Source organism: Callithrix jacchus, chromosome 11 (genome assembly GCF_049354715.1).
Source record: "Callithrix jacchus isolate 240 chromosome 11, calJac240_pri, whole genome shotgun sequence".
NCBI classification, from domain to species: Eukaryota; Metazoa; Chordata; class Mammalia; order Primates; family Cebidae; genus Callithrix; species Callithrix jacchus.
In genome coordinates, this window is record NC_133512.1 from 36,658,545 (window position 1) to 36,677,075 (window position 18,531).

Sequence of the window (18,531 nt, forward strand, 5' to 3'; positions counted from 1 at the left end):
GCAGCAGGAAGCCTAGGGGAAGAAAGACCTGGACACCACAGTGGAGACAAACAAACTGTTCCTTTAAATCCTTATCCAAATTTGAGAAAAGAATTAGAACACTGTAAGAGGGATATTAAGAACTTTCTTATCCCTTCTACACAGCAGGCATCTAGCATATTCCCTTATAGGGAAGTTCCCACAGACAGAGAGAAACTGGCTTTGTAAATGCTCCTCTTACAAGTACTAAAGTTAGGAATTTCAAGAAGGAAATGAAACCACTCCTAAAAAATCACCTGGGTTGATTTTCCAGCAAGATGGCTGAATAGGAACAGCTCCGGTGTGCAGCTCCCAGCTAGAGTGACACAGAAGGCGGGTGATCTCTGCATTTCCATCTACGGTTCCTGGTTCATCTCATTGGAACTGGTTAGATAGTGGGTGTAGCCCAAGGAGAGTGAGCCAAAGCAGGGTGGGGCATTGTCTAACCCAGGAAGTGCAAGGGGTGGGCGAACTCCCTCTCCTAGCCAAGGGAAGCCATTAGGGACTTTTTTCAGGCACTGTGGCACTCTGGCTCTGATATGCAGCACTTTTCCCACAGTCTTCCCAACCCACAGATTAGGAGATTCCCTCCAGTGCCAACAATACCAGCACCCTGGGTTTCCAGCACAAAACTGGGCGGCCATTTGGGTAGATAGCAAACTAGCCGCAGCAGTTTTCCTTTTTTTTTTTTTTTCATAACCCAGTGGTGCCTGGAACACCAGTGAGACAGAACCATTTATTACCCTGAAAAAGGGGGCTGAAGTCAGGGAGCCAAGTGATCTGGTTTGGAAGGTCCCACCCCCACAAACAGCAGCAAGCTAAGATCCACTGGCTTGAAATTCTCGCAGCCAGCACAGAAATCTGAGCACAACCTGGAGCTCAGTGGAGGGAGGGGCGTCCACCATTGCCAAGGCTCAGGTAGGCAGTTTTAACCTTGCCTGTGTAAACAAAGTCTCCAGGAAGTTCACACAGATGGACAGAGACCACAGCAGCTCAACGAGGTAACTGCAGGCAGACTGTGTCAATAGACTTGCTGGGCAGTGTATCTCTGAAAAAAGGCAGCAGCCTGTCAGGGACTTATAAATAAAGCCCTCACCTTCCTGGGACAGAGCACCTGGGAAAAGGGACAGTTGTGGGTACAGCTTCAGCAGACTTAAACATCCCTGCCTGGCAGCTCTGCAGGGAGCAGCAGATCTCCCAGCACAGAGCTCAAGCTCTGATCAGGGACAGAATGCCTCTTCAAGGGGCTCCCTGACCCCCATGTAGCATGACTGGGAAACACCTCCCAGCAGGGGCTGACAGACACCTCATACAGGAAAGCTCTGGCTGGCAGCTAGCAGGTACATTTCTGGGACAAAAAGAGGAAGGAACATGCATCAGTCTTTGCTGTTCTGCCACCCCCGCTGATGATTCCCAAGCAAGCAGGGTCTGGAGCGGACCTCTATCAAACTCCAGCAGACCTGCAACAGAGGGACCTGATTGTTAGAAGGAAACTAACAAGCAGAACGGAATAATTTCAACATCAAGAGAAAGTACATCCACTCAGAGACCCCATCCATAGGTCACCAACATCAAAGACCAAAGGTAAATAAATCCATGAAGATGGGAAGAAACCAGCATAAAAAGGCAGAAAACCAAAAACCATAACAACTCTTCTTCTCCAAGTGATCACAACTCCTCACCAGCAAGGGAAAAACACTAGATGGAGAAAAAGTTTGATGAATTGACAGAAACAAGCTTCAGAAGGTGGGTAATAACAAACTTCTTCAAGCTAAAGGAGCATATTCACCCAATGCAAGGAAGCTAAGAACCTTGAAAAAAGGTTAGACGAAATGCTAACTAGAATAATCAGCATAGAGAATAACATAAACGACTTGAAGGAGCTGAAAAACACAGCATGAGAACTTTGTGAAGCATACGCAAGTTTCAACAGCGAAATCAACCAAGCAGAAGAAAAGATATCAGAGACTGAAGATCAACTCAATGAAAAAAAGTGAGAAGGCAAGATTAGAGAAAAAAAGAGTGAGAAGAAATGAACAAAGCCTCCCAGAAATATGGGATTATGTGAAAAGACCTAATCTATGTTTGATTGGTGTACTGAAAGTGACAGGGAGAATAAATCCAAGTTGGAAAACACTCTTCAGGATATTATCCAGGAGAATGCCCCCAACCTAGCAAGGCAGGCCAACATTCAAATTCCGGAAACACAGAGAACACTGCAAAGATATTCCTCAAGAAGAGCAACCCCAAGACACATAATCGTCAGATTCACAAGGGTTGAAATGAAGGAAAAAATGCTACGGGCAGTCAGAGAGAAAGGTTGGGCTACTCATAAAGGGAAGCCCATCAGACTCACAGTGGATCTCTCAGCAGAAACCCTACAAGCCTGAAGAGAGTGAGGGTCAATATTCAACATCCTTAAAGAGAGAATTTTCAACACAGAATTTCATATCCAGTCAAACTAAGCTTCATAAGCAAAGGATAAATAAAATCCTTTAAAGACAAACAAATGTGGAGAGATTTTGTCACCACCAGGCCTGCCTTACAAGAGAAGCACTAAACATGGAAAGGAACAACCAGTACCAGACACCACAAAAACATACCAAATTGTAAAGACCATCGACACTGTGAAGAAACTGCATCAACTAATGGGCAAAACAACCAGCTAACATCAAAATGGCAGGATCCATTTCACAAATAACAATATTAACCTTAAAGGTAAATGGGCTAAATGCCCCAATCAAAAGACACAGACTGGCAAATTGGATAAAGAGTCAAGACCCATTGATGCGCTCTGTTCAGGAGACCCATCTCATGTGCAAAGACACACAAAGGCTCAAAATAAAGGGGGGAAGGATGATTTACCAAGCAAATGGAGAGTGAAAAAAAAAGCAGGGGTCCCAATCCTATTCTGATAAAACATACTTTAAACCAACAAAGATCAAGAGAGACAAAGAAGGGCATTATATAATGATAAAGGGATCAATGCAATAAGAAGAGCTAATTATCCTAAATATATATCCTCCCAATAAAGGAGCACCCAGATACATAAAGCAAGTTCTTAATGACCTACAAAGAGACTTAGAATCCCACACAATAATAGTGAGAGACTTTAACACCCCACTGTCAATATTAGACAGAACAACGAGACAGAAAATTAACAAGGATATTCAGGATTTGAACACAGATCTGGAACAAGCAGACCTACAGACATCTATAGAACTCTCCACCCCAAATCCACAGAATATACATTTTTCTCAGCATCATGTCACACTTATTCTAAAATTGACCACATAACTGGAAGTAAAACACTCCTCAGCAAGTACAGAAGAAGAAAAATCATAACAAATAGTCTCTTACACCACAGTGCAATCAAATTAGAACTCAGGATTAAGAAACTCACTCAAATCCACACAACTACATGGAAACTGAACAACATGCTCCTGAATGACTACTGGATAAATAATGAAATGAAGGCAGAAGATGTTCTTGGAAACCAATGAGAATGAAGACACAACGTACCAGAATCTCTGGGACACATTTAAAGCAGTGTGTAGAGGGAAATGCATAGCACAAAATGCGCACCAGAGAAATGAGGAAAGATATAAAACTGACACCCTAACATCATGATTAAAAGAACTAGAGTAGTAAGATCAAACAAATTCAAAAGCTAGCAGAAGACAAAAACTAACTAAGATCAGAGCAGAACTGAAGGAGACAGAGACACAAAAACCCTTCAAAAAATCCAGGAGCTGGTTTTTTGAAAGATCAACAAAATAGACCACTAGCCAGACTAATAAAGAAGAAATGAGAGAAGAATCAAATAGATATAAAAAAAGATAAAGGGGATATCACCACCAATCCCGCAGAAATACAAACTATCATCAGAGAATACTATAAACATCTCTATGCAAATAAACCAGTAAAACTAGAAGAAATAGAAAAATTCCTGGACATTTACACCTCCCAAGACTAAACCAGAGTGAAGTCAAAGTCCTGAATAGATCAATAACAAATTCTGAAATTAAGGCAGGAATTAATAGCCTACCAACCAAAAAAAGTCCAGGACCAGATGGGTTCACAGCCAAATTCTACCAGAGATATGAAGAGGAGCAGGTACCACTACTTCTGAAACTATTCCAAACAATAGAAAAAGAGGGACTCCTCCCTAACTCATTTTATGAGACCAACATCACCCTGATACCAAAACTTGGCAGAGACACAACTAAAAAAGCAATTTCAGGCCATTATCTATGATGATCATTGATGCAAAATCCTGAATAAAATACTGGCAAACTGAATCCAACAGCACATGAAAAAGCTTATCCATCATGATCAAGTCAGCTTCATCCCTGGAATGCAAGCCTGGTTCAACATACACAAATCTATAAATGTAATCTATCACATAAACAGAACAAAAGACAAAAACAACATGATTATCTCAATAGATGCAGAGAAGGCCTTCAACAAAATTCAACTGCATTTTATGCTAAAAACTCTTAATAAACTAGGTACTGATGGACTGTATCTCAAAATAATAAGAGCTATTTATGACAAACCCACAGCCAATATCATACTGAATGAGCAAAAACTGGAAGCATTCCCTTTGAAAACTGGCACAAGATAAGGATGCCCTCTCTAACCACTCCTATTCAATATAGGATTGGAAGTTGTGGCCAGGGCAATCAGGCAAGGAAAAGAAATAAAGCGTATTCAATTAGGAAAAGAGGGAGTCAAATTGTCTCTATGTGCAGATGACATCGTTGCATATTTAGAAAATCCTATCATCTCAGCCCAAAATCTCCTTAAGCTGATAAGCAACTTCAGCAAAGTCTCAGGATACAAAATCAATGTGCAAAACTCACAGGCATTTCTATATGCCAATAACAGACAAAAAGCCAAATCATGAGTGAACTCCCATTTATAATTGCTACAAAGAGAATGAAATTCCTAGAAATACAGCTAACAAAGGATGTGAAGGACCTCTTCAAGGAGACCTACAAACTACTGCTCAAGGAAATAAGAGAGGCCACAAACAGAAGGAAAGACATTCTATGCTTATGGTTAGGAAGAGACAGTACTGTGAAAATGGACATATTTCCCAAAGTAATTTATAAATTCAATGCTATCCCCATCAAGCTACCATTGACTTTCTTCACAGAACTGGAAAACCCACCTTAAATTTCATGTGTAACCAAAAAAGAGCCTGCATAGCCAAGACAATCCTAAAGAAAAAAAAACAACAACAAAAAAAAACGAAAGCTGGAGACATCATACTATCTGACTTCAAATTATACTGTAAGGCTACAGTAATCAAACAGCATGGCACAGGTACCAAAACAGAGATATAGATGAATGGATCAGAACAGAGACCTCAGAAATAACACTACACATCTACAACCATCTGATCTTTGACAAACCTGACAAAAACAAGCAATGGGGAAAGAATTCCCTACTTAATAAATAGTGTTGGGAAACTGGCTAGCCATACGCAGAAAGCTCATACCGGACCCCTTCCTTATACCTTATACAAAAATTAACTCCAGATGGATTAAAGATTCAAACATAAGGCCTAACACCATAAATACCCTAGAAGAAAGCCTAGACAACACCATTCAGGACATAGGCATAGGCAAGGACTTCATTACTACAATACCAAAAGCAACGGCAACAAAAGCCAAAATAGACAAATGGAATATAATTAAACTAAGGAGCTTCTGCACAGCAAAAGAAACTATCATTAGAGTGAACTGGCAACCAAAACAATGGGAAAAAATTTTGCAATATACCCATCTGACAATGGGCTAATATCTAGAATCTACAAGGAACTTAAATTTACAAGAAAAAAACAACCCCATCAAAAAGTGGGTGAAAGATATGAACACTTTTCAAATGGAGACATTTATGTGGCCAAAAAACATATGAAAAAAACCTCATCATCACACAAAGAAATGCAAATCAAAACCATATTGAGATACCATCTCAAGCCAGTTAGAATGGCGATCATTAAAAAATCAGGAGACAACAGATGCTGGAGAGGATGTGGAAAAATAGGAATGCTTTTACACTGTTGGAGTGTAAATTAGTTCAACCATTGTGAACGACAGTGTGGCAATTTCTCAGGGATCTAGAAATAGAAATACCATTTGACCCAGCAGACCCTTTACTGGGTATATACCCAAAAGATTACATATTATTCTGTTATAAAGACACATGCACACATGTTTATTGCAGCACTGTTCACAATAGCAAAGACTTGGAACCAACCCAAATGCCCATCAGTGATAGACTGGATAAAGAAAATGTGGCACATATACACCATGGAATACTATTCAGCTATAGAAAAGGATGATTTTCAGGGACATGGATCAAGCTGGAAACCATCATTCTCCACAAACTGACATAAGGACAGAAAAACCAAAGACTGTATGTTCTCACTCATAAGTGGGAGTTGAACAATGAGAACACATGGAAACAGAGAGGGGAACATCACACACCAGGGCCTGTCAGGGTGTGGGGGGGCTAAAGAAGGCATAGCATGGGCTGGGGGATACAGGGGACAGATAGCATTAGGAAAAAAACCTAATGCAGATGACAGGGTGATGAATGCAGCAAACCACCATGGCACATGTATACCTATGTAACAAACCTTCACATTCTGCAAATGTACCCCAGAATTTAAAGTATAATAATATTAAATCTTCTGGGTTTAGCAAACCAGCTGAACCAATTCCTAGGGCCCAGCTTTTACACCTGGGCTGAAATAATGTCTATCATAAATATCCTCTTCACAGGGAAAGAAAGGGGAATTATTAGGAGAGCAGCCATAACCATCTGGGAGAGATAACACCCTCCCAGGCAAGAAGTCCTGCCAGCTGAACAAAAATTTCCAAATGCAGATCCCAAATGAGATAATAATGATCCAAAAGGCCACGCGTGTGGTTCATGCCTGTAATTCCAGCACTTTGGGAGCCAGAGGCAGGTGGTTCACCTGAGGTCGGGGGTTTGAGACCAGCCTAGCACACAGGGCAAAACCTCATCTCTACTAAAAATACAAAAGCTAGCTGGGCATGGTGGCACGCACTTGTAATCCCAGCTACTCAGGAGGCTAAGGCAGGAGAATTGCTTGAACCTGGGAGGCAGAGGTTGCAGTAAGCTGAGATTGTATCACTGCACTCCAGCCTGGGCAACAGAGCGAGACTCAGTCTCCCCACCCCCCACCCCCCCAAGAAAAAATTCCAGAGAAGAGACCCAAATGCACAACCTTAGGGAACTAATAATAAAAGGGATCAAAAAGTCCACTACTAGGGCACAAACTGTCTCAAAGGCATTCAAGATTCAACAAAAACAAAAAGAGGAAACTTCCTCTGCATTCCTGCAGAGGCTCAGAGATCAGATAAGAAAATACTCCAGATCAGATCCAGAGGACCCAGTAGAGCAAGGCCTTTTGAAGGTTAACTTTCTAAGAAGGAGCTGGCCTGACATTACAGAAAAATTACAGAGGATTAATGGGTGGAATCAAAGACCAATTGAGAAAATACTAATGGAGGCTCAGAATGTCTTTGTAAGGAGAGAGGAAGAGAAGCATAAACAAAAAATCATGGTTGCCACTGTGGAAGAGGTAGTCAAAAAAAAGGTTAAATCAAGATCCTCCTCAAAGGAGACAAAATATATTTCACCACAAAGAAGAAGGGAAATACAAGGAAAGCTCCTAAGACTATGAGTGGATGTTACAAGTGTGGGGAGTCAGGGCATTTTAAGAAAGAATCTCCTAAATGGAAAACAGAAGAAAAGGTGATACCCTTCATGGCTGTTGATGAAGACTAGGGAGGTCAGGGGCTCCTTCTGAGTAGGTCCCACCAGGAACCGTTAATAAATTTGAAGGTGGGACCCGAGGGAGAAGAAGTGACACTTTTGATTGATACTCGCATGGCTTGCTCCTTCCTAATTCACCAACCAAGTGGTACAGAACCCACCAAGGAAAAATCAACAGCATCAGGAGTAAAAGGGGAGGGATTTCAACGTTTCGTATTCAAGACAATGTTCATCAGATCGGGACAAAACAAATTGGTCACTTTTATATGTTCCTAAAGCAGAAACTAACATCCTAGGTCAAAACCAGATTGTAAGATTGGGTTTAGGATTGCGGGGGAGGAAGGACAAATAAAAGTAATAATGGCCTCCTAACAGAGGAGGAAGAAAAAAAAATAACATTTTGAGGGTTAGGAAAGGCAATAGGGGACGGTTAAAAATCACACCCTTATAAATTAAAATATACCAAGAGAAGTAATTGGTAAATACATATACTCCCATTTTTACTGAAGTGAGAAAAGGTCTCCAACCAGTAATAAAGAGATTAATGAAAGATTAACTATTAAAACCCTGCATGTCACCTGTACAATACTCTACTTCTCCCAGTCAAAAAGCCTAATGGGTTGTACAGATTTGTGCAAGATCTAAGGGCTATATATCAAATTGTCCAGACATACTACCCTGTGGTGCCTAACCCCTATACCCTCCTCAGTAAGATACCCTATGAACATAAGTGGTTCCATGTGGTGGACCTAAAAGATGTAGTCTGGGCGTGTCCCTTAGACTTTCAGGAGTATAGAGCTCTTTGCCTTTAAACAGGAAAATCCTGTAACTGGGAGAAAACAACAGTACTGGACTGTGCTGTCACAAGGTTTCACAAAGCCCCACATACATTTGGTCAAGCCTTAGAAAAAGTTCTGGAGAAATTCCACCCTTCCAGGGGAACCCAGTGGTTACAACACAGAGATAATCTCTTGAATTCTGGGGAGAGGAGGGCTGAAGTATCAGAAACCACCATAAGCTTGCTTAATTTCCTAGAAGGAAGAGGAATGTGTGTCTCTAAGAACAAACTGCAGTTTGTAGAAAAAGAAGTTAAATATTTAGGACACTTACTTAGTGAAGGGAATCAAAAAAATAAACCCAGAAAGACTATCAGGAATAGTGGGTCTGCCTTTGCCTAAGAAAAAGAGAAAACTCAGAAAATTTTTAGACTTAACCAAAAACAAAGATTCTGTCTCAAGTTACCAGAAGAGAAACCTAATCTTTTGCAACAGTCCCAAAGGAAATTCAGGCAGTAAAAAAGCTAAAGCAGGCCCTCATTATATCCCTGGTCCGGGCTTTCCCATCTTTAGGGAAACCATTCCATCTGTTTGTAACAGTAGACTAGGGCGTGGCCCTTGGGGTGCTCACTGAAACCCAGGGAGGGAAGAGGGGACCTGCTGCTTTTATCTCCGAGCTTCTGGATCCTGTCTCTCAGGGGTGGCCTGAATGTGTGCAAGCAGTGCTGCCACAGCCCTGCTGCTAGAGGAGAGTGGAAAGCCAACCTTTGGTGGGGCCGATAGTAAGCACCCCACACCAGGTCAGGAATATATTAAATCAAAAGCCAGGAGAAAGTTAACACATTCTCAGATTCTAAAATATGAAGACATATTAGTTAAAAAAAAAAAAAAGATTTGCTCATAACGACAAATATTTGCCTAAATCCAGCCAGGTTCCTATGGAAGGGAGAGGAGAACAAAGAGACATCAGACCAGAACTGCTCAGATATCATAGAATACATAACCAAAGTTAGACCAGACCTTAGGGAAGCTGCACTACATAATGGGATAAGCTGTTTGTGGATGGGTCGTCCTGAGTGATAGAAGGCAAGAGACATAATGGCCATGCTGTCATTTATGGAAATGAACACTCCTTGTATGAGCAAGGTAGATTACCTAGTGGCTGTTCAGCCCAAACCTGTGACTTATATGGTCTTAACCAGGCCCTAAAGCTCCTTAAAGCTCAAGAAGGCACTACATATGCCAATTTTAAGTATGCCTATGAGGTGGTACACACTTTTGGAAAAATCTGGACAGAGTGAGGTCTAATAAATAGCATGAGAAAAGAATTGGTACGTGGGGAATTAGTCAAATAGGTTTCAGAAAGCCTCCTGCTTCCAGCAGAGGTAGCCATAGTTGAAGTAAATGGTCCTCATAAAGGGAACACTATAGAAGCTACAAGAAACAGGCTTGCAGATGAAGCTGCTGAGCAAGACTCCCAAGAGGAAGAAATAGGAAGACTATTTAGCCTGCTCCCAGACATCCCTAAGGCAGTATTAAGGCCCCAGTTTACCAGAGTGAAGGAAGAATTAGACAGGACAGAGGTCACTGAGATTGAAGATGGCAAATGGGTACTTCCTGATGGAAGAGAAATAAGTAAACTACTAATGAGAAAACTAATATCTATATTACACAAGGGGAATCACTGGGGACTCCAGGCTTTGTGTGATGCAATACTTAGGAATTATGGGTGTATAGGGATGTATACCATCACTAAACAAGTATGTGGAAGTTGTGTAGCTTGTGAAAATATAAACCAGAAGGTGATTAGAAAACAGGCCATGGGAGTAAGACCTCCCAGACGTTTGAGAGCATTCAAGCAGATTTCACAGAAATGCCCAAAGTAGAAAGACTAAAGAATTTACTGGTGATCATAAATCACCTTTCCCCTTCCAACAACCACCACCGGGAAGGTGGGCAAAATAATATTAAAACAGATTGTGCCTAGATTTGGCCTCATAGAAAATATAAATTCAGATAATGAAGCCACTTTACCTCAAGAATGATAAGGGGAATTATGGAAGGTTTACAAATTAAATGGCATTATCACACCCCTTGGCAAACCCCTTCCTCCGGAAGGGTAGAAAGAATGAATCAAACTCTACAAAAGGGTATCACTAAACTACTTCTTAAAAACTAAATGCCTTGGACCAAATGTCTCCAAGTAGCACCCCTTAGGATTAGGACAGCCCCAAGAAAAGACTTGAGCTTGTCCTCCTGCAAGTTATTACATGAGCTCCCATATTTGGGCTCAGCTAGAGATCTTCCTACTATGGAAACCAAGGATCAATTCTTAAGAAATTATATACTGGCTATATACTCCACCCTGTCATCCCTTAGGTTAAAAGGACTTCTGACTCAAACTCCACCTCTTGAGTTTGCGGCTCACCAATTCCAGCCTGGCAATGGTGCTGATTAAGACCTGGAAAGAAGACAAGCTCCACCTAAGCTGGAAAGGTCCCTATCAAGTGCTCCTGACCACTGAGCTGGCCCTGCAAACAGCTCAACTGGGGTAAACTCACTATACTCAAGTCAAGGGACTGATTAAAAAAAAAAAAAATGAAAGGGAGAAAAAAAGACCAGTGGAAAGTACACAGGTCACCTAAGGAACCCTTAAAGTTAACACTGACAAAAATCTAAAAACAAAACATGGGCTGGCCCCATTTTTGCAAGTTAATATGTCTGGGATGGGCTACTATAAAGAACAGAAGGTCAAAATGGAAACCAGCAGGGGACTCTTCCCTACCCAATCAGATTGCTAATTAATGTAACCCAGACAGTAGCACCCCAAACTATAAAATTTAATGCCTGCTAGGTTTTACCTTGTGGGAATGTGGAAAATCAAAAACACCTCTCAGGTGGATAAATATCTTTGCCCTGAACCAAATACAGGTCAGGGTAGAGCATCACCCTGCGCCAGCTGGGATAATGTAGGATGGACTACCCAATTTCAGGGTTTGAAAGTAAACACGGGGTGGGTAATTCCAACCTGGAGACTCTGAAAGAATAAATTACATCTGTCCAAGGGCTGCCCACCAAGTGACTGCCAGAATTTACAATGCAGTTCTGTACTCATCACCATTGACAATCCAGCTGTTCTAAACCAAAAACCAAAAGTAGCATCTCAGTTACATGGGTTGGGGCAAACACCACCAGGAAAAATCCACTAGGGTAATTTGTTCTCCAACAAATAGAAAAACTCAACTCCCCATTTGCCTGGCTGTACTCCAAAACCCTAACAAACTCTTTAGTTCACCAAATGACACTAAAGGGTAAAAATAACTAAGGTAAAGGATTTAATGCAAACCTTAGAAAGTGGGACAGGGTACAGGAATATGAATGCCTGGGTCAAACGGGTCAAATTTTTGGTACAAGCTCTGAACAGGAGTAACTGCTATGCACGTGCTGTGGAACAACTTCAGGCACAGGTGGTTCTGTTTCCTCTAGGATAGAATACCAATCCTAAAGGAACGCATTGCATGTTAGCTTTATACCAGGATAAGGAAGCATGGGGAAATGAGACTTATAAAAATATGTCATTGACCGGTAACATGGCTCACACCTTTAATCCCAGAACTTTGGGAGGCTGAGGTGGGTGGATTACCTGAGGTCAGGAGTTGGAGGCCAGCCTGGCCAACATTGTGAAACCCCATCTCTACTAAAAATGCAAATAAATCGCCACGAATGCTGGTGCATGCCTGTAATCGCAGCTACTCGGGAGGCTGAGGCAGGAAAATCGCTTGAACTAGGAGGCAGAGGTCACAGTGATCTGAGCTTGTGCCATTGCACTCCAGCCTGGGCAACAAGATCAAAACTCCATCTGGGGAGGGGGTGGGGATGGGAATCTGTCCTTGCTCTTTCCCCACACTGCAGAGGTCAGATCCCAGAGCAATTCCTTCGTTCTCCACAGGGCATATGAAACTACTCCTCTTGCCTCTCTAGGCAGGGGGCAAAGTTCATAAGCTCATGGGAGAACTCTCAACTTGTACCCACATCCTAAACATCAGGGGTGAGTCAGGCAATGGCAATTACTCAGCTCTCCATATACCCCAGGCAAATGTCTGGTGGTATTGTGGGAAAAGGAACCTCTGTAACCTGTTACCATCCAACTGGATCAGGACTCATGCTTTAGTCTAGTTGCCTTCACTCTGGCATTTCATAAAATACCCGAAAATACACATCATTACCAAAACTGGAGATATTTAATACATTCTTTTAATCCCAATATATATGTTAATTCAATAGGAGCCCCTAGTGGGGTGCCTAATAGATTTAAGGCCCAAAACCACATAGCTGCTGGGTTCACGTTAGCACTCTTCTGGTGGTCAACTATTCATAAAAATATGAATTAAATTAACTACATCTATCATATTCAACGAAATTTCTCAATTATACTCAGGACACCCTCAAAGGGGTAGCTAGCCAGTTAAATGCCATCAGCCAAATAGCCTTAGAAAACAGGCTTGCACTAGACATAATACTAGCAGAAGAAGGGGTGTATGAGTCATGCTGGGTGGGAAATGTTATACTTTCATTCCCAAGAATACTGCCCCAGATAGGACCATCAGAAAAGCTTTACAAGAACAACCCTAGCCAGTAAACTAGCAAAAAAAGCTGAAATTAATGACCCATTAATAGGTTGGCCAGAAGGTTGGTTTAAATGATGAAAAGGCATGGTAACTCCAATCCTTACATCTCTCATAATTGTGGCAGGAGTCTTAACAGCAGTGGGATGTCATATTACTCCCGTGTAAGGCGACCAGCACAAAGATTAATTAAAACCGCTATTAATAAACAAATGCACATAACTTACTAGCAAAATAACCTGCTACTATTAGAAACCAAATTACATTCACTCTGCTATAAGGAAAAAAAGTAAACAACTTTCCCAGAGTGATTCAAGAACCAAAAGAGTTTAGATAAAAATAAAACCAAAGACAGAAAATAGAAAAGAGGAGGGAATTTGTGAGAAAACATTTTAAATGGTCCATTTTCAAGGCATGATAAATCTAGGTACTGGCAGCCAGCCTGCAGATACGAAAAACTTCACAGCTCATGTGCCTAGAAAGTCATGATAAGCAAACAGAATGTAAAGGAGGGGTCCGCTCGTAAAAGAGAAGAAAGTTTTGTTATTGGGAAATTGAAACTTAAGCGAGGAAGAGGACCAGGGTATAACCTTATAAGGGGCTTAATGAAACTTAGGCAATGTCCAGGAAGATTATAACCCATAGTACTCAACTGAGCAGGAACTGGGAGAGGGGTCTGCGTGCTAGGAGGTAAATTGCCTGCTGTAACTGCCCTGGGTGTGCCTGCCTACCAAACACCTGATCTTGTAAGACCGCCATTAAAAGCCTTGGTTCTGCTGTTCTGCGTGTCTCCGAGTCCGTTCTTTGGTTTTGGAAGGGTAAATGTGTTTCTTACATTATTCCATGACAAAGCCAACTTCTTTTAAAAAGTTACTGTTTGTGTCATGAGCTGTAGATAAAACACTATGAAATTCTGAGACCTATGCTCTGGAAAGCAATTAGTAACACAAACAGCTAAAGTATCTCTAGAAATATTATTTAAAACAGACCTGGGATATGCTTATTAGTTACAATAAATTTTATCAAATATGTACAAAATGAGGCAATTAATTTGAGGTTCTGTCTTATTGTAGTTGTAAATTTTCTAGTTTTTGCATTTGTAAGAAAAATAACAAACTTTGTGAATCAAAGGCTCACCAAGGACATATACAACTATAAAGCAAATGTGCTTTCGCTGTGGATCTCTTTACTTACCTTCTGTTTCTTTTTTGTAAACTGTAGAGTTTCTCTTTACCATAGTTCTTAAACCAGTCAATACAATTATTGAAAAAATACTTTCAAAATACGGGAGCCTGGGCCCCTCCAGACTTTTTTTTTTTTTTTTTTGAGACGGAGTTTCGCTCTTGTTGCCCAGGCTGGAGTGCAATGGCACGATCTCAGCTCACCGCAACCTCCGCCTCCTGGGTTCAGGCAATTCTCCTGCCTCAGCCTCCGGAGTAGCTGGGATTACAGGCACGCGCCACCACGCCCAGCTAATTTTTTTGTATTTTTAGTAGAGACGCGGTTTCACCATGTTGACCATGATGGTCTCCATCTCTTGACCTTGTTATCCACCCGCCTCGGCCTCCCAAAGTGCTGGGATTACAGGCTTGAGCCACCGCGCCCGGCCTCCCTCCAGACTTTTTAAATTGGAATTTCCAAGGATGGGGCCCAGACACTGACTGAGAATAGCCAAATGAAATTTCCTCTATGTCTTAGCAAGCATTCATAATTGTTTTTTATTGAAATGTGGGCCAACGTGATACATAACCACATGACATTTTAAACACCTTTGCTAAGTATAATTATGTAATACAATCTGGTTACAACAAGTCACCTATGGAATCATCACGATGTTGAGGGGCAGGCATACCTCTCTCAGAATGGTATGCAGATATTGGTACTGGGATAAAGAAAGAGTAAAGAAATTTGGAAAACGCTTGCATCTTCTGTTGCCAGACACAGATAGTAGAGCAAGAATTTCATAGTGTAGAACTGTCCCTCCAAGTTCTAGCTGACAGCTGTCTAGATTCACATAATGACTAAAGTCATCAGATACAGTTCAATTAAAATCTGAGCACCTGCTGCATACCAAAAACTGTTCGTGGTACAGAAGTTAACAGACTTCCTAGCACCTCCCTAAAATCAGCTAAAGCCAACTAAATTCAACAGGAGAGGATGGAAACCACATAGGGTACAGAAATTAGGGGTGAGAGACTTCAGTTAGTCCAGAAAGAAAATACCTCCCTTCAAAAAGACACAAGAAGAGACTCAGAAAGTGGAAGAGGTGTCATCATGAGAGACTGGTAAATAATTAGTAATAAATATGTCAGCAATTTTTCCTACCTTAAATATTGGCCTTGGCAGGACCACACTGATTACAGAGGTCTGATTCAGAAATTGACCTGGTAGACAGATATCTAATCCAGCCGTTCCCAAAGCTCACTGTACGTTAGAATCACCTGGGGATCTTAAACAACTGCTGACACCTGGTTCCCATTCAGGACGTTCTAAATTAATTGGTATGAGGTGTGACCCGGGCACTGGCGTGTTAAAAGTTCCCCCAGGTGATTCTAATGTTCAGCAAACTTTGGGAACCGCTGCTGTAGTTCCACGGAAACTACCGGTTTGCAGTTGTTCTTCAAAGTTGGTCCACGAACCAAGAGCATCATTATCAGGTTGGAAATGCAGAACCTCGGGCTCCACTCTAGACTGAATGAACCAGCCTGTCTTGCACAAAATCCCCAGGCAGTTCTTATTCACATTAAAGTGTCAGTAACATTGGTTGCAGAGTGTTTCTCTAAGAGGGGAAAAAGAAATTTTAAGAGCTATTTCTAACGCTTTCATCACCTTTTCCCATTACCTGCCATGAGTGAAACTTAGTCTTTAACTGTTAGTTTCTAACAAGTATAAAAAAGAACTGATAATACCCATTTTCAAAGTGTAAATTTGTCTCGTCTCTGAATGTGAAGTTTAAAACCTACTGCTAAGGTGCAAGAGCCCATTCAAGTTGCTTTTTATTTGCTTCTAGTATCTTGGAAGGAAGGGAGAGAAGGAGCCCTGCAATTACCACCTGTTGAATATTACATTCGTAAGTACCACCTCCTTTCAGAACAGTCTAGATGTTATGACTCCATCCACCTGGCTAGAGACTACTGACTTCTACAAGTTTTTTTTTTTTTTTTTTTTTTTTTTTTTAACCCTGTCCCGTTTCCTTCCCCTCCTCTTTTTTTTTCTTTTAAATTATCAGAGTTGTCCTAAATAATTCCAAATGTCATGGAGATGACGAAAGCTTTAAATATTAAAGACAGACCAGTACCTCATCAAGGAAAGCAGATACATGTCCAAGACACATCGCAGGTAACTCTCCAAATAAAACCATTCGAGAAAAGTCATTTACTCCAATGCTTTCAGTAATCTTCTTAGAAATAAAAACAAGTTTATGGTTTGCATCTCTTGGAATCTGAAACAAGAGCAAGATAATTAAAGTTCACTTTGTAGTTTTCCTGTTAACAAGCAGGATTTACTATATCAACTTATAGCTGGATTGCTCGCAGAAGAAACAAAACTTGGCATCTTGCTTGTCCTATAAACAAGGTCCTTCTACATGGCAAGTTTTATGCGCTCTGCCAAACACCACATTTTTTTTTAAAGGATGTGGCTCTAGAGTGGTCCAAGAGCAACTGAAACCAAGTTTTTTTGGCAGAGAAAGCCCACCTTGCGTCTAACACCCAAGCAGCGAAAGAAAGCGCTGGTTTTCTTGCATTATCCTAGTCGAACAGGCTCAACGGGGGATTCTCGGTCAGATACAAAAAAGCTCTGACCTTCTAGAAAACTAACCAGCAGCGGCTGAACTGCAGAGTGGGTGCACGTGGGGCGAAGTCCTACAAGCCTCAGGATGGGGACCTTCAAGCCAAGTTTGAAGTGCCCGAGTGAGCGCCCAGCGGGAATCCAAAGGGGTGAGACTGGGCTGTCTCCCCTGGGTATCCGTTTTGCTGACGGGGCGGGGGGCGGGAGCAGGTCCCCTGGCCTGTCGTCTCTTACCTCCTGGGAAGCCACAAGGCGCCCCGCGGCGGCGACGGTAAACACAAGGCAAGTCGGGCTGGTGCTTTCCAGAAACTCCTCAAGAACCTGCCGGTTGTCCTCGCTCTCCAAATACTGGCTCCATTTCTCCTCGGTGAACCCCAGTATCATCTCCAGGCGGCCGCCGAGGAAGCGCACCCGAGCGTCTTGGGCGAAACTCTGCGCTCTCCGGGCCGCCGCCTCCTCCTCGTTCTCCTCCTCCTCCTCGAGCTCCACAGCGCCCACTGCCTCCAGGGCGACCCCCGAGGTTAGGCGAAGGGTCGGGGCTTCCCGAAAGTCTCTCGCCTCCCGGCCTGCCACCGAGGCTGCCATCGGGCAACCGTCCGAGGGGACGCGGGGCCGACTGGGTCCTCACCCGAGGCTCTGGGGCAGCCCGGAGTGAGTGAGGACACCTGCGGAGGCGCCCAGCCTCCCCCGCGATCGCCGCAAGCTTAGACCCTCGTTTCCCACCTGCTGCTACTTAGCAGCGGCGGCTACTGCGCACAGTGGTAGCCTGCCGGTCCGAGGCGGTGGCCTGGGTCGAGCAGCGCGTCCCGTTTCCCGGGGGACGGTGTCCCCGCCCCAGCACGCTGGGGGCGGAGTGAGTGCTCCGCGCCACCTCCCAGTTGAAGGCAAGGCCAACGCCAGGCCGAGGGGAGCGGCCCTCGGGCTCTAGGTCCCGAACCGGCTGAGAAGGCTCCTCTACCGGGTCGGTAGGAGCCCCCAGTGCGCTTGCTCCACTGCACTGCGGCTCCATCACCTACTAGACACTTGGTGGGGCTCCCAGCATTAGTCAAGTGCTCTGGATGAAGCAGTGCTCTCTTGCGCCCAGCTCCGTGCTAAATCCCTTACCTAGACTAGTTCACATAATCCGTGGAAAGCCATGTTTCTGTCTAGCCAGTCTTTGTTTTACGGGCAAGAGACTAACTTACAAAAATAGTTAAGTAGCAGAGAAGTTTCGGGGCCCAAGTTGAGGGCTATTATTCATCTTTCCTGCGGTGTCCAACTATTACCAGAAAAAAGCCAATCCTGCAATTTAACTTTCCTAGTCATGGGAATCCAGGATCTAAGTACTGAAGGTCCTCCTGATTCCCATCTTCAACCTGACACTTACTGGCATGTTAATACACCCAGTAAGAGAAGCACATTGCCCTTTTGTGAACTCCAAAATGTTCCGAAAATCTATAGAATTATCATTTAATTCAAGAGTGAAAAGATCAAAGAGGAAAAGCGTCAGATTAAAAACAGTTTCATCA

The 18,531-nt window shown here is 42.7% G+C and overlaps 1 protein-coding gene across 1 annotated transcript in view; it reads right to left on the reverse strand.

The window, feature by feature from the left end:
• DNAH11 (dynein axonemal heavy chain 11) overlaps positions 1–17,807 on the reverse strand; it is a 426,042-nt gene extending 408,235 nt beyond the window's left edge. Inside the window, exons 1-2 of the mRNA XM_035253682.3 lie at positions 17,258–17,807; positions 16,533–16,676 (exon numbers count right to left, since the gene is read on the reverse strand). Of these exons, the coding sequence (XP_035109573.3) occupies positions 16,533–16,676; positions 17,258–17,608 (495 nt within the window). The 5' untranslated portion in view covers positions 17,609–17,807. The remainder of the gene's footprint in view (positions 1–16,532; positions 16,677–17,257) is intronic.
• Between the last annotated feature and the right edge of the window lie 724 nt (positions 17,808–18,531).